Here is a 13,023-nt window from a genome sequence, read left to right on the forward strand (position 1 = left end):
AAACTTGTGAAAAGTCTGAGATGTCTTTAAGACACCGTTTAACATTATGGGACTCAGTTTGAAAACTTTTAGATATATATTGAAACTTAGGTGACACTCCTGTATAATAACTTTAAAATGGATGGAGTACCATTCAAGCATATACAATTTATTGTTTACATTGTGCTTGTTTTTTAATCATATAATCAATATCAAGACAACATTTTGGTAAACATCACCACATTGGTGCTTTATCCCTGACACTACTAGAAAAAAAAAAGAACATCTATCTTTTTTTGGTGCAGTCAAAAATCATTTTCAAAGGTAAAATTGAGTTAAAAAAACAACAAACCATCACAGAATCTATTGTGCATAGAGTCCCAAGTTTCTAGAATGTATGTATGTGATTGCACCCTTCTGACATTTTGAAGCTATAAAGTTGATATTGCATGATCGAAGCTGTGAAAAGAAAAAAAAATACCTCTCAAGCAAAACTTTCCAATTATGGAAGAAAGAAAACACAGACAATAATTTTGAAGTGTGATGGAACAGGTACTGAAAAGAGGTGAAAACAGATGTTGTCGACTTTGATGTAAGTGACTACAAGCAGTAATTCATAAATCTCAAATCTATTAGAATCACATTTTAGATGTTAAATGGGCTTGGTGATCTCTTGAAGAAGTGGTATCATTTCAAGTTGATTGTGAAGCCATATGCAATTTTACTGAATATGCACCTTCACACCTGAAATTAGCTATATCTCATAATCCCTGCATTTGTTTTCTTCAACCAGTGAAAATAGTGAAGTAACATGCAGCCATGCCGTATACTTTCATTTCTTTTATTGTTCATTTCGTTTCTGCACACAGACCCAAGGTTACTGCTTGACATTCAAAAACTGTAAGCTGTAACAACAGCACGAGCAGAGCAGTGAGAGACAAAAACTAACATGTGAAACATTACTTTGCTCTGAATTATGAACTCATTTTCTCATTACCAGTCAAAATTGCATTTCCCTTTGCTTTTTATTAAATGCCTTTTTTTGTTTAGGAACAAACATTAGTGCCTCTAGCACGCACATCTCAAAACTGACATGGAATTGATTATAATTCGCCAACTTGCTGCTTCTAATTTCATATTCAGGCCCGGCGGTACTGTCGATTCTGCTGCTTAATTGCTTCTCAACATTTTCATGTTCTTCAGCTGCAGGTAATGAGGGCTTTTATTACATATACTTTCCTCAATTCTCCCTATCTTTTTTTTTTTTGGGGGGGGGGTGGTAGGGTGTGGGACAGAGAATACCATTTGTCAAGAAGAAGAAAAAGAGGACAAAATGAGGAGACTCGTTTAAAATTGTAATTGTTTGGCATAACTTCAGGCTAGGCACACGCCATTGACAGGCGAACAATTAATGGACGGCACGCTTGCATGTAAATTACAATCGGTGTCAAAACTCACCGAACAAAGACATTGGCGATGCATGAAAGAAATGGATCAAGACAAAGGAGAGAACAACATGAAATGAAATATAAGGACAGATCCGAGATATAAAAAAAGAACCCTGCTAGGAGGAGGCAAAAAAAAAAAAAAAAAACACACACACAAACGACACAGATTAACCCGTTGAGGATGAGTCCCGAGTATGCTTGGGCAGGTGTCTATAGGAAATGTGTGTTGCAGCAAAGTCAGCATATCGTCAACGGGTTAAAGGAGAAAAAGAAAACACTGGCCACGAATCAGTATGATTTAGGATGAGAAATAATCCTATGGGGGGGGGGGGTAAGAAAGAGAAAGATAATTGAATATGAAGAGAGTACAGATGGATGGACAGACAGACAGACAGACAGACAGACAGACGGACAGATAGAAGAGGAATAGTTGTGGCATGTACAGCAGAAGGAGGGACAGAGTACAGAAAACTATTAAAAATACTACAGAAGTGGATATTTTTGTGTGAGTAATTTTTCGTGCTCCACCAGGCAAGATGAAATGTGCATGTTTTTGATTCCGCGGAATCAGGACATTGATTACTGGAGCATATGACCTGCAGAAATATTTGTATGCTTTTACAGTGTATTTTGGTGCTAGCTTCTGGTTGCGCGAAATGCGCAAAAATATCCACACAGCGAAAATTTCCACTTTCACAGTAAGAGAATAACAACGAGATGCACATAGATGGACAGAAACAAATCAACAAATGGGTCGATCTGTCGTCAGGATATCAAAGAAATCCAAGCTTGAGGAGAAGTAACCAATGTAAGGCCAATATTCCATGGAAGACCATTTCCAAGGGAGGTAAACAGACTTTGGGATCTGTCCCATGGATTGAACAGATGGTTTAATTTTGGTTGAGATGGGGTTTCAGGTTTTTTAAAAACTTTTTGTGAGATAGTCAGAAACCACTTAAATGAAATGTTGAAGAGCATAAAATTCTAAAAGGAATTAGAAGCTTATTTGATGAAAATCTGTTTTTGAAAGGCAGAGATATCCAAAAACAGAGTAGAATAAATTGGTCCTAATAAAAGTTCGGTCCAACCTTTTAATAGCACTTTTTGCTTTTGGAAATCTCAGCCATTTCTAAACCAGTTTTCATCAAATTAGCTTCTAATTCCTTTTAGAATTGTATGCTCTTCAGTATTTCATATAAGTGGTTTGTAATTATGTCACAAAAAGTTAAAATCCCAATCCGCATCTCAACCAAAGCTATACCATCCCTTTCAGATGAAGAACAAGACGGAATCTAAACTTTCAACATATTACAGTACCACATACACAAACATCGTCATCCATCAACACACTTTTTTTTTTCCTCGTAAGGCTGCACACACACACACACACACACACACACACACACACACACACACACACACACACACACACACACACACAAACGATGACTACAATGTGAACAGATTATTACAGAACATTATGGATACAGAGAAGCAAGTAAAACATGTTGTGTCAATATTTGCACATAGCGGCTGACAAGAAAACAAAGAGGAAAACAATAATATCGGGGGCATAATCTGGTTGAGATAATACAACACATGGACAGAACATGGCATTTGCAAAGATAATCAGGAAGTACAGACTGTACTTGTAAGTTGTGATATATTTGCATGAAACACCCAATGAAGAGATGAAGTTCCAAGTGCACTGAGAGTGCATGGCAGTAATTATTCACACGTGATAGACAGTACGAAGAGAACGAAAAAGAGAGATAAGGGTGTAAGGGCAAAAAATGACTCTACGCCAAAGTTTCTCGACTGTCAATCACATCCACACTCGACAAGATAGCAATATAGAATTGAGAACATTACCTCCGCCGAACGAAAACAAAGGTTCCCCCCGCCGACGTAATGGCCCGGGATGGGGCAAAATTAATCAGCGAGGGACCTGCGAGTGCGCGAAGAGCGCCAGCCTTAAAATAACAGTGTGCTCAGTAATTGATTGGGAAGAACAATCTACGTGTGAGCGTGGGGTAATGTCTTCACTTGATGAGTGGGGTAGGCATCAAGTTGGCATCTTTCACACCAGAACAATTATCATTACATAAAATATCTTGTAACATCACAGACTTTACTGTGCATTGCATCAAAATTCACGCAAGTCAACTACCATTCAACTTGTACTTCCACTAAATGAAATTCCACTAATAGCCATGATGTAGACCTTTTACAGGACATATTCTATAATTTTTAAAAATTCTATATTCTACAGCAACTACAAATCTTACACAAATTCTAACATGGATACTCTGCTAAGATGAGATAAGAAATTTGCTTAAAATTCACATAAGATTCTAATAGTTCAATATATTAGGATTTGGATAAAACGCAGAGCTTGAACTCAAGATTGAAATTGAGAGAGACTGACAGGCAGAAATTCTTGAGGAAGAAGGCAAGTAAAAAAAAAAAAAGAGGCTATTTTTATCTCATGAAATATGTTGGGATTTTGAACCTACTCTCGACTACAAGCTAAGATGGTGCTGCTCGACATACCAAGAATATTCTATCCAGTGTGGAGTCATTCTTGTAGTTCCTCTTATGTTCTTTTCCCTACTTTTTTTTCTTTCACAGGGGCTCGGACTGAAACTCGATGAGGGGCAAAAGGTGACTGCCCTTGGCAGTGCGCTCTCACACCTCCGCTTTCATTACTGGCACGCGCCACCGTGAACTAGAGAAGACATGGGCAGACCTTTTTTTTTAGCTTCTTTTCTTTCCTTGGATAACATACTGTACAATCTGATTCTAGGAATAAACTCATGAGAAAGGGAAAAAAGAAGCTAAACATACACACACACATACACACATTTGGAGGCAAGGAATTATTATGAATGGTTTCTTCTCTCTCTGATAGACAGATGTACATGAAAGCCTTCAAACACTTAACAGTGTCAAAACTCTTTTTTTTCGTAACTTCAAAGCAAGACTCGAATATTCACAAAAACTTGCTCCCTCTTTCAAAGCAGTATATCCAGCAGACTCCTTCTCCCCCCCCTCCCATGTGGAATGTTGACTCAAATGACTCAAATATATTTCAATACATGGATCAAATGAAAAGAATCACTGTGGTTTGTAATCATTTTTTTATTTGCCATATTAATACCCACAACCACATCTTTGCTGTTGCTATGACAACCACTGTCATCCATCTTCTAACTCCTCATATCTGAGACACCAAAAATTTGACTTGGACCCATCATCATTATCCCGACTGCATCATCTCTACCCTACAGCATCATCATCATCATCACAAGATGATGACTATCCCTATATTATCTTTATCCCTACAACATTACCATTATCCCTAAAATTTTATCATCAGCATTGCAAGAGTTCATTAATTTTGAACTTTATCATTATCCTTTGAGAAAAAAAAGAATAAACCATAACCCCACGGACACTGTCAGTATCAGTGTCATCCTCGTCATCATCATCGTCCATAACATCATCTTCTTCATGAGCATCACTGACATCATAACCATCCCCATCACAGTCTCAATTACCATCACCATTTTGTTGTGATATCCAATGTACAAAGAATTTCCCTTGTGGACAATAAAGTAATCAATCTATCAATCATGCATAGTTTAAATCCTTTAACAGGGTGCTACATAACTTCATTTTACCACTTGCCCGGTCGGGAAAGCAGATTTTCAAATTTGGTGCACACACTTGCCCGAACATTAATTTTACCTGCCCCAAAAGAAAGTCCAAAATATAAGGAAATAATATAGAAAATCATGTGATAGTCAAGGGCTTAATAAAACACAATCATTCGATTAAACAGCACACATTGATTTGCATGCGTAAACACTAAGGAGTAACAAACTTGGTCCGATCAAGTGTTGCCGTTGCATTGCATTAGAGCTTCTTCTCATAAGTGTTGGAAAGTTGCTATAAAATGAAATATAATGTGTGTTGCATCACTAAACAGCCATTATCTTTGGGTTTATGTATGGTTGACTTTGTGGGTTTGCTGGGGGGAATTGGTGGAAAAAAAAAAAGATGGCTTCAAAACTTTTAGCTTGCCCAATTCGGGCAAGCATTTGTTATCATTGCTCAAAAACACTTGCCCGAATTTGATTTTTCACTTGCCCTGGGCAATCGGGCAAGTGCTTATGTAGCACCCTGTTTAAGCATGACAACATGACATAATGCACACATAATTTTTCATACTGACAAAACCACTGCTTCTCAGCAGAAAAGATAAAACATCTGTTTTTATATGCTTCATTATCTTTACTTTAAAGACTTTCTTTCCCCTGCCAATCTTGAATACAACAGAGATATGTCTCACCAACTGCCGCACTGCCAAATTGCTGTGCTACTCTTTCAATAAACAGAACTAAGGAAAAACACACAATATAAAGGATGTATTGATGTCTAGGTCTAATGTGTGTGATTTAACAACTAGTCTTGATTCCTATACACATGAATGTCTTGTGTTTCTGTCTTCAAATTTTTCTTTAATTCCAGCTGATGAAATGTGTGTGACTGTTCTAGTTTATGAAATGACTTGACAGTGAGGAAAAAGAACATGGGGGAGGGGGTGGGGTGGGTAACGCTTTAATCCCATATTATCGGACCTTGCGCCCCTGCAACGCAATACCCCCTGAGACATCGGCGCAGGAAATTTGAGGAAACCCAATCTGGACTATCCCCCTCCATTAACGCTACCTCCGAGCTGCCATGTTCACGTTTGCACGCTACACTCTTCCTCATGAGAACTGGGGATGAGTAGGGAAGACTAAAACGAAGAAAAAAATGATGAAGAAAAGAAGAAAACAAAAAAATAGACAAGATAAAGATAAGAAAAAAGAGAACTGAAGACAAAAAAAGAAGAAGAAGGGGTAAGCTGAGCAACGTTAATGGATATTGTGCGAAGTCGTAATCTGCGGACGCGTTAACTCCGTTCCCCATGGGACATGGCACCCTAAATCTGGGTGGAAAAAAATAATTTGATCGCACCGTTAATGCTCTTGTCTCGTTTAGCAGAAACATTCAGGTGTTTTCTGGGAGGTGGGGGGGGGGAGGGGGAGGGGGAGGGATTAGATAAAGGTAGCCTCACTCAGCACTCCAAGCCGTTAAATCCCATCTATTAGGCGCCTGACGCCTGCCACATATTTCCATGCTAATTCACATGTAACGCTATCTTCTCTCTTCACCACTGTATTGTTCGAGAAATTTAGACCACACAGTGTCAGACCCACTTTTCCACACATTCCATTTATACCTACGACATATTTCATCCATGATGGCAGTGCTTGGTAGTGGTTAGTGTCAGAACAGTACATATCAAATTCTAGCTAAAACTTACAAAAGATGAGAAAAAAAAAGATTCAGTGCTGTTGACAAATTAGAGTACTGTAAAGTAAGACATTATCCAGCCTTTTTTTTCTGAAATTTTCATGAATTGCTACTGGCACTTAAAGCATATTGGTGTAGACAAGAACTTTTGCATGCATTTGAATTTCACTGATCTTGGTTCACGTGAAATGTGCAAAATTTTTGGTTTTACAGTGTGTCTGAAATTTCATTTGGTTAAACTCTTTTTTTATTAGCACTCAAGATTTTTTAGCCATGACTCAAATATTCTTGAATGTTCCAAAGAATTTTCTATGTGACCATTACTACAATTTGGATGCCAGAATTTTTACATCTTTTCATCATAACTAACAATGGTCAAATCACAAAACAAATACATTTTCAGGCTTATGGTTTATATATCTTTATCAGCTACAAAAAATTGCTGAGAAGATCTTAAAAACTATGGTAGTTTGGAGATAAAGATAATGCTCTATGTTTTTTGTGTACAACAAAACAGAGCTTGCACTGTGCACCAGCACAGCATTGTCAGCACGATATTACATAAATTGAATAGAACTGCCATCAATGGAGTTTTTACATTTATATGCAAGAGGAGGAATTAGCCCTGTGGTCAAACTGCATATCCCTACCAGAATTTAAAAAAAAAAAGTTGACACCTGCTCATCTCACAATGTTGCTCAATTGTCTTTAATCATTTTGTCATTCTTTTTCCTTCACACTTCAAAATTCTACGGATTATGGCCAGGTTTTGCAATCCACAATACAACTCAGAATTCTAGATCAAAGCACTCTAAAGGCATGCTGAGCTTGAAGACTACAATCACCAGAAATCCACATCTTTTCCTGCTAATGTGACCCAAACAGTGTGAACAACTTTGTTAATTCTTGCAAGTGCTAACTCTAACCTCAAGCTCTGCAATCAGGAGACGCAAAGTACTGTCAACCAAACCTTTTGGGAAGTGAACTGCTTTTATGATTTCCTCGCAGAGATAGCAACCAGATGGCGACCTGACCTGTGATTAAGTATGGATGCGGCAAAGGACCCCTCAAGGCTACTTGCCCACACGAACGGACACACATGGGACTAAGCGCGGTGAGCTGGCACATTTGAATGTGACTCATTGCTTCTGTGTGGTCTCACGAACTAATGGTCGGTCACTATAGTAACTGAAGACCATGCTACTCTGTTTCAAGTAGTTGCTCAAAGAGACACAAGAGCAAAAACATTTGTCAAAATCACTTAAGGCACGATCCCTCGTGATTTGCTCAATGATGACTACATTATCCTAACCCCATTTTGACTTGTGTCCATTCCACGTGCCGATTCTGCACATTTCCTTCATGTGAACATTGTTGAAATTCATGACGACTGAGTCATGTCCTTACACCCCAGGAATCCCTTCCGTCTGATTGGCTGAGTCGTTTAAAAGCACTCCAATTTTCGTCGAACCGTGCATCCACAGATGGATGGTGGAAGTGCTGTAAAGCTGAACATTCTTGAGCCAACATGTTTCAGCTTGGCAGCAAGAAATGCAAATATTTCATGCTCTAAGGAATTCCTCTCATGTTCTCCCATCATACCCATGCCATCTTACAGCTAAAGTTCCCCCCCTCCCAAGGAAGAAAGAAAAAACCAACACCAATTTGTCAAATGTCATGGTTAAGACCTTGGAATGGATGGTGTGACATTCTATTTTAAAGTCAGCAATTCCTGGGTGAACACAGCAGCACAAATTATCATATTGTCATCATTAAATTGGCAACACTGAGTATCATTGCAGACCTTAGATTGGAGAAATGTAGTACCTGGACAAGTGGATAAAATCTGTACAAACTCACAAGCAAATGTAAAAAAAAAAATCAATTGGGATAGGACCTAAAGGTTGATCTTCATCATTTTATCTGAAGTATTGTACACTCACCCCCTGCCCCAATCCTAAATCCCCCTCGGCATTTTCCTCGTCATCGCTCTGCACCCATTCTGCCATCCTCCGCTCCAAAGTTTCACTGTCCCCCGGACGACCTTCCCCTCGTACCCCATCAAACAATGGATCTTCGGCTTACAAAAGTCTTGATGCCATCTCTGGAACAGATCCCCAAGTTGCGACACTGATCAACTCCTATTGATACAAATCTTGACAAGGACCCAGAAAGGATGACTACAACTCATCGTCAGGTCAGACTTTCTCAACTTTCCCCTGTCCGGAGTGTGAAGTCAAAGTCGCTATCAACGCCAAGGGCACATCTTCTGCACTCTGAGGAAGTCTTTAAGGTGCTTGCTTTTGACCTAGTCTTGGAACAATGCACAGCTATCCTTTTTTGCTCTGTCACCCTGAAGATTACTGATATCCCGCCTTAATGAAGATAATTGAAACTACATCCACTTTCCTCATATATAATCATTTAAACAAAGATGCTTAATGATTCTGATGAAAATGCCATTTGAGAGTGTTAGTGGAATGCCCACTGAAAATTTCTATGAGTATCACAATTTATTATAAAAAATGGTGTCATATCCAGTCAAATCATCATATAACTTCAGTTTGCTTGACAGGTGTTATTCTAAAACCTTCCTTTTTCTCATTAGACCAAAAATGATTGTAAAGTTGTTGTTTTCCCTATGATATATATAGTCATGCTTTTCTACATATGTATGTATAATTATTTCCCTTTTGCAACATACCCACAACAGATCTCACTACCTGAGACAGAAAAATAATGCTTTGAAACTAATATGCATGATAAACCTGGTTGATAAACACTATTTATAAGAAAAACTAGAAATGTCGCTATGGCGACTGGTATGCCTCCGCCATAATGCATGATTCTCCTAATAGGTCTAGATAGTACATGTGGACAATGTGTGATTACATTTTCACAAAACTGGCAAAATATTGAAATGACAAGTTTGTCAGAAATGTGTTGAATGTTCACCTTCCTTGAACTTGGTTTAATTGGATGAATAGGGGAGCATGTATTAGGGGATTTAAGGACTTTAACTTGACTTTGACCCATTCATACATTTATGCATTGAGTAATTTTCATGGTACCGGTATGGAGAAAAAGTGCAATTTCTGTACTGAATAGTAAATTGATACCATGTTCATCTGGCCTTAGACCCTAAAATTCATAAGATAATCACTTTCAGGTAGAACATGCATAGATATGCAGTAAGTTTCACGATAAATTGAGCCACTTCCGAGATATGGAGGAAAAAGTTAGTTCAGCACTTTCACTTGATCTTTGACCTTTTGACCTTTGAGGCAATAAAAAAAGAAAAAGAAAAAAAACTCTCCAGAGAATTTCTATTAGGTTACACATGCATACACCAAGTGTAAAAAAAAATACTAATCCTGCTGGCATTGCATGAACATGAGGGAAATAGTAAAATTTTGAAGTGTTGCACTTGACCTATGACCCCTGACCTTTGACCCCATGAACCCTACATTCTCTAGATAATCACTGCCAGTCAGTACATGTATATATACTATGTTCCATGAAGATACCTTGAACAATTTTCCAATTTACAGAGAAAAAAAAAGAAGTTTTAATACTTTTACTAGACCTTTTGACCTTTGACCTTTGACCTCATGACCCAAACTTTCACCAGAGAATCTGAATTGAGTAATACATGTATACACTAAGTTTCAAGAAAATATCTTCAGGCATTGCATAGATATGGTGGAAATAGTGAAATTTTATGTATTTGACCTTGACCTTTTGACCTTTGACCTTGAGCACGTGCACCCAAAAGTTGATAGGCACAACTTCAGCCCCTAATACACATACATGCCAAGTTTCATAAGGATACCTCAACAGCTTTTGATAGTTACCTTGTCCACAAAATTCATTACGGACGGACGGAAAGACGGACGGAAGGACGGACGGACGGACGGACGGACGGAAGGACGGACGGACGGACGGACAACCCGAAAACATAATGCCTCCGGCACCACTTCGTGGCGGAGGCATAAAAAAAAGGTGTAACCACAAAACATACATATAACACAAAAAATAGAGAAATTGAAAATTATTACAGACTTGTTTTAAGACTAAGCAACTTCCTCACAGAAAAATACATATTTTTAACAATATCCTGAAATCTCCCCAAATTGTCTGCACCTCCGGGACGGCTGGGGATGAGAAGGGAAGGGTATCTATGCCACGGTTACACATCTCCCCCCCCCCCCAACTCCTTCCTTCCTCAGTTTAAATCAATCTCAGATTGCCGAATCGGTGCTTTGAAGATCACCTTAACACACCAACTCCCAAACATCTTGACCCTCAGCCCCACACACAAGCTAGATCTGAGCATTGTTGCTAGTAGGGTTAATTGCTTGTCCAGACCGAGCAGTGTGTAATCTAAATGGGTCTGATTGTTGTCTCGGGTCACACACAGTTACTATTTTTTTATTCTGTTATTATTTTTTGGTCTAAGTTACTTCCTGAGTTTGATTAAAGTTTGATTTTTCCCACTCTCATAGGAGCTGTGCTATCAAATCTTTGGATCGGCTGAAAAGTATGCAATAAATCATCACCTGAAGAGATTAAGATCTGACCTACAAAAACATATTGACAGTGGCCTATCAAGAACACCACCTATTCACATGAGAGTTTACAGCAGAGATGCCAACTTCTTGATATAAAAAAAAGAAAAAAAAAGAATTTTGTGAAGAAAATCCGATTTTCATGAAATCTTGACACCACCAAAGGCCCGTTGGCCCTGGGCCAGTTAAATGTCAGGAAAAAAAAGGAAAAAAAAAGTTTCCCTGGTAAGAACGAGCAAATAATATGTTTGCTATTTCATCAACATTGATGAACAAATTGTAAAGCATCCTCACATTTCCTGCCCATTTAGGTGAGTCATTCAACATTTTTGAAAGGGGTTGCAGGAATTTAGTAGTACATCTTTCAATATGATGAAGCAGTTTTCTGCAGTTTTTGCGGTTTATCTTGGGCTTCGTTTTTCTTTCATTCGAAAGATGAAAAGTCGTACTTTCAAGGAGCAATAGCGCGTTATCATATTTCATTCTGTTTATCACACTAAATAACTATAAAATCATATTGGTTGGCGTCTCTGTTACAGTGTACCTATGTCGGGAGCTTTACAAGCTTTGCAATGTGCATACACGGCTTGTGGTTACTACAAGCTGGTGGTAAGGCATTGTGCCATAGGAGTTTTTACCCTGCAAGCCTGATGTGAGATGTCTAGCATGAGAAGTGTGAGCATGTATGCTACTGATCTGCTACCTACAAGCTTGCTCTGATATACATGAGGCTCTAAACTGGAAGTAGGCTTGTGCAGGCTGAACGAGCTTGCGGCAAACTCGCAGTAAACCATGTCACTTCATTGCAACAAGCTTTGATTTCTGTATGGTCTGAAAGTACATCTCATGATATTAGTGGAGAAAACTGCACAACCAGTGCCCTAGAATGCAAGAAATCCCATGGAATATATAAGATTCATAACCACAATTGTTCATTCTTAATATTCAATGTCCACTTTAGGTGTGCAGATATCAATGGAAAGATGATATGGAGATATTATCAAACACTCCATTTACAACAATCTTTTATCCACTTTTCCATTGACCTTTTTTTTTCCTTACCCAAATTACATTTCTTCTATACTGCATTCACATTCCCCATGGAAGCTAAAAAGTCTTAGAAAATTTTAACACATCCATTTCCATGATAGAACAAAGGAACCACACACAGGTTGTTGCACAATTCAACAGACACAGAATATGAAAAAAAAAAAATCAAAGGTGCTCACTCACCATTGTTCCTTCACTTTTAGCCTTGGATAGCTCCCTCTGTAGGCGGGCCACTGACAGCTTCTCTCTGTGATATAGGAAAGTGTGCAATAGAAAGAAGACAGAGAGTAAGGAAATGTTGATGTCATATAACATTCTCTATCAATCCTGCAGCCTTGTTCATAAAGTTTGAAATGAAATGTAAACATTATAGCCCACATTTGCACATTTGGGCTCGATAAATGTCATAATCTGTTAACCAGTTGAGGACAGACTGATTTTGTTACAACGCGCATATCCCATAGACACCTGCCTGAGTATATGCGGGACTCGTCCTCAACGAGTTAAGGTTAGTTGAGATGAATGCTTTAACAATTACTCTCAGCAAACAATGAATGCTGTATAATGCAAACCTTTTAAAATGAAGTGTAATCAACCTGGTCAACTGCATAGTT

The 13,023-nt window shown here is 38.4% G+C and overlaps 1 protein-coding gene across 1 annotated transcript in view; it reads right to left on the minus strand.

Moving 5' to 3' along the window:
• Positions 1-12,652, minus strand: part of LOC139725052 (uncharacterized) — a 115,366-nt gene extending 102,714 nt beyond the window's left edge. Inside the window, exon 1 of the mRNA XM_071636140.1 lies at positions 12,593-12,652. Coding sequence (XP_071492241.1) covers positions 12,593-12,595 — 3 coding nt within the window. The 5' untranslated portion in view covers positions 12,596-12,652. The remainder of the gene's footprint in view (positions 1-12,592) is intronic.
• Between the last annotated feature and the right edge of the window lie 371 nt (positions 12,653-13,023).

This window comes from Diadema antillarum, unplaced genomic scaffold (assembly GCF_040938485.1).
Source record: "Diadema antillarum isolate AM-2024a unplaced genomic scaffold, OU_Dant_1.0 seq00000014_RagTag, whole genome shotgun sequence".
NCBI lineage: Eukaryota > Metazoa > Echinodermata > Echinoidea > Diadematoida > Diadematidae > Diadema > Diadema antillarum.